Source organism: Sardina pilchardus, chromosome 16, assembly GCF_963854185.1.
Source record: "Sardina pilchardus chromosome 16, fSarPil1.1, whole genome shotgun sequence".
NCBI lineage: Eukaryota > Metazoa > Chordata > Actinopteri > Clupeiformes > Clupeidae > Sardina > Sardina pilchardus.
Genome location: NC_085009.1, coordinates 21948942 through 21951441, shown reverse-complemented (window position 1 = coordinate 21951441; position 2500 = coordinate 21948942). Strand labels below are relative to the sequence as shown.

Genomic DNA, 2500 nt, shown 5'->3' with positions numbered 1-2500 from the left:
GTAACGCACACACACACACACACACACACACACACACACACACACACACACACGGGTCATTGACAAAGAAGGCTTGTGTTACCCCCACATTTTACTCCCCCCCCCCCCCCCCCCTAAAAAAAACAAATCCAAGTGGCACAACCAAAAAAACACTTTTTTCTACTTTTTTTCTGTCTTTTTTTTCTTTGTAAGTACTGTATAGCTGAGATTGTTTACAGTGTTTAGCACATTATTATTTACATTTAAAATGTGAATAACCTGGCAATGCGCAATGTCACTGACCCCCACAGACACACACACACACTCGCTCACACACAACTGTGTACATTGTTTTTGCAATAGAAGAGATGAGTAACTTGTGGAAGAGGTTATCAATTTGTGTGTGTTTGTGTGGTGTGTGTGTGTGCGTGCATGTGCGTGTGTGTGTGCGTGTGTGTGTGCGCGTGCGTACTAACAGTGGCCACCATCGTGGCGTACCTGAAGGAGGTGGAATCTCCGTACGAGGTGCTGGACTTCATCCGGTCCTATCTGGGGGACACCATGGAAGCCAAAGAGTTCGCCAAGCAGTTCCTGGAGCGCCGTGCCAAACAGAAGGCCAACCACCAGAGGCAGCAGCAGCAACAGGTGTGTGTGTGTGTGTGTGTGTGTGTGTGTGTGTGTGGGCAAAATAGAGAGAGAGTGTGTGGTGTGTGAGTGTGAGCGAGCAAGCGTGTGTGTGTTGTGAGCAAGAGAGAGTGTGTGTGTGTGTGTTGGTGTGAGCAAGAGAGAGAGTGTGTTGGTGTGAGCAAGAGAGAGAGAGAGTGTGTGTGTGTGTGTGTGTGGGGGGGGGGGGGGGGGGTGAGATAGCAGATAGGAAGGTTTAACCATTCCCAATAGACCTCTGAAGTTCGCCTACAAAAAAGCCACCATCTTTGCCCAAATAAGGAGATCCGGTATCTTGAGATCTTTTCTATGGGAAAATAACATGGGGATTTTCAATAATCACACCTGTTAAACTCTCGCGGGGATGATGACATTTGAAATGCAGACGTTTTTCCCTACACAGTTTTGTCCAGTGCCTTCTAGTGGATACTGTGATCTTCGGCAGGTGAAGACGGCACACTTTGATCTTTGCTACCCCAAAGCTAACTTACAATGCAACTTGCCATAGGCAGTTAGCTTCAATTAACTCCCGGATCTCCTTATATGGGCAAAGATGGCAGCTTTGGATCCTTTTTGTAGGCGAACTTCAGAGGTCTATGGTAGTGTGGAGGTGACTTAGTGATTTAAAAACATTATGATGCAAGTTATTCTCTATATCATCACTTTCCTCTGTGTGTCTCCACTCCTATAGCTCTCAAAGGAGGTGGCTGGACTGACCATGAACAACTTCGCTCTACAGGTAAATATCCTATTACACACACACACACACACACACACACACACACACACACACACACCGCTCAACAGTGTGCAGGCTAGAGTACAGACAGCAAGTCCGTCATCCATTAGAAAGTCCCACTTGGGTCATATGGAGTGGGCTAAAGCTGACATTCACACATTCAAGCATATTTCCCTTCTCACTTTTCCCTCATGGCCCCCCTGTAAAATATTGTTATTATTGTTACCATGGTTACTATTGTTAAGTCTGTTCAATGCTCCCATTACTTCACTGTTACCGTCGTCATGGAATGTGACATGCTCGCGTTGCTTGGCGACCTTTCCTGATTCCTCATTGTCCTCCTCCTCTTCCTCCTCCTTCCCAGGATTCCATGCGTGGCGTGACCCCCAGCGCTCTGCAGTCCATGTTCCAGGCGGCTCATGCCGGGAAAGGGGGCGTGGCCTACGACCAGGCCGCCAAGCTGAAAAAGAAACAGCCCATGATGCTGCACTCTGACCCCAGCATCCTTGGTAAGATAGATCTACTTTTAAGCCCAATTCACACCAAAGATTCCCGACGCGACGAGACTGAGTTGCAGCGGTGTGAATTAGAAGTTGCACGTAGTTGCAAGCAGTCGCAAGCCATCGCAGAGCATTAAACACGTTGAGTCGCAGTCGCAAGGTTTTAGAACGTCGCGGCTCGTCTCGTCGGGACGCTTTGGTCTGAACCCTACTTTAGAAATAAATACAATGCAAGCATCTTATGACTGGTGACACTGATCCCATTGGACTCAATTTCTCAGGATGCATTCCATCCTGAACAATCAGCCAAAGGATGCACACCGGCTACATTGCACACACACACACTGCAGTAATTTCCCCATGTATTGGCCCCATTCTGAGTTTGAATTAAGAGAAAAGTCCACTGCAACATTCAGCTGTGAGGGGAAGGGCTTACAGGCCTGAAACGTTGCGTTTTTTTAGATAACAAATTGGGAGCAAAATTCTGGTTGTAGCGGACTTTTCTCTTCATTTAGTACTTGCCTTATTGTCCTATTTTGAAAATTGAATGTGCGTGCTTTGATTGCAATCTCATTCTGTGTTTAAACCACGAGATACTGAGCACAGTATGAATAAAAAA

At 46.8% G+C, this 2500-nt stretch overlaps 1 protein-coding gene across 1 annotated transcript in view; it reads left to right on the top strand.

Annotated features, from left to right (window-relative positions):
- The window catches only part of gigyf1a (GRB10 interacting GYF protein 1a), a 27415-nt gene that overhangs the window by 23231 nt on the left and 1684 nt on the right, over nucleotides 1-2500 (top strand). The window contains exons 22-24 of the mRNA XM_062516044.1: nucleotides 458-624; nucleotides 1334-1381; nucleotides 1746-1890. Of these exons, the coding sequence (XP_062372028.1) occupies nucleotides 458-624; nucleotides 1334-1381; nucleotides 1746-1890 (360 nt within the window). The remainder of the gene's footprint in view (nucleotides 1-457; nucleotides 625-1333; nucleotides 1382-1745; nucleotides 1891-2500) is intronic.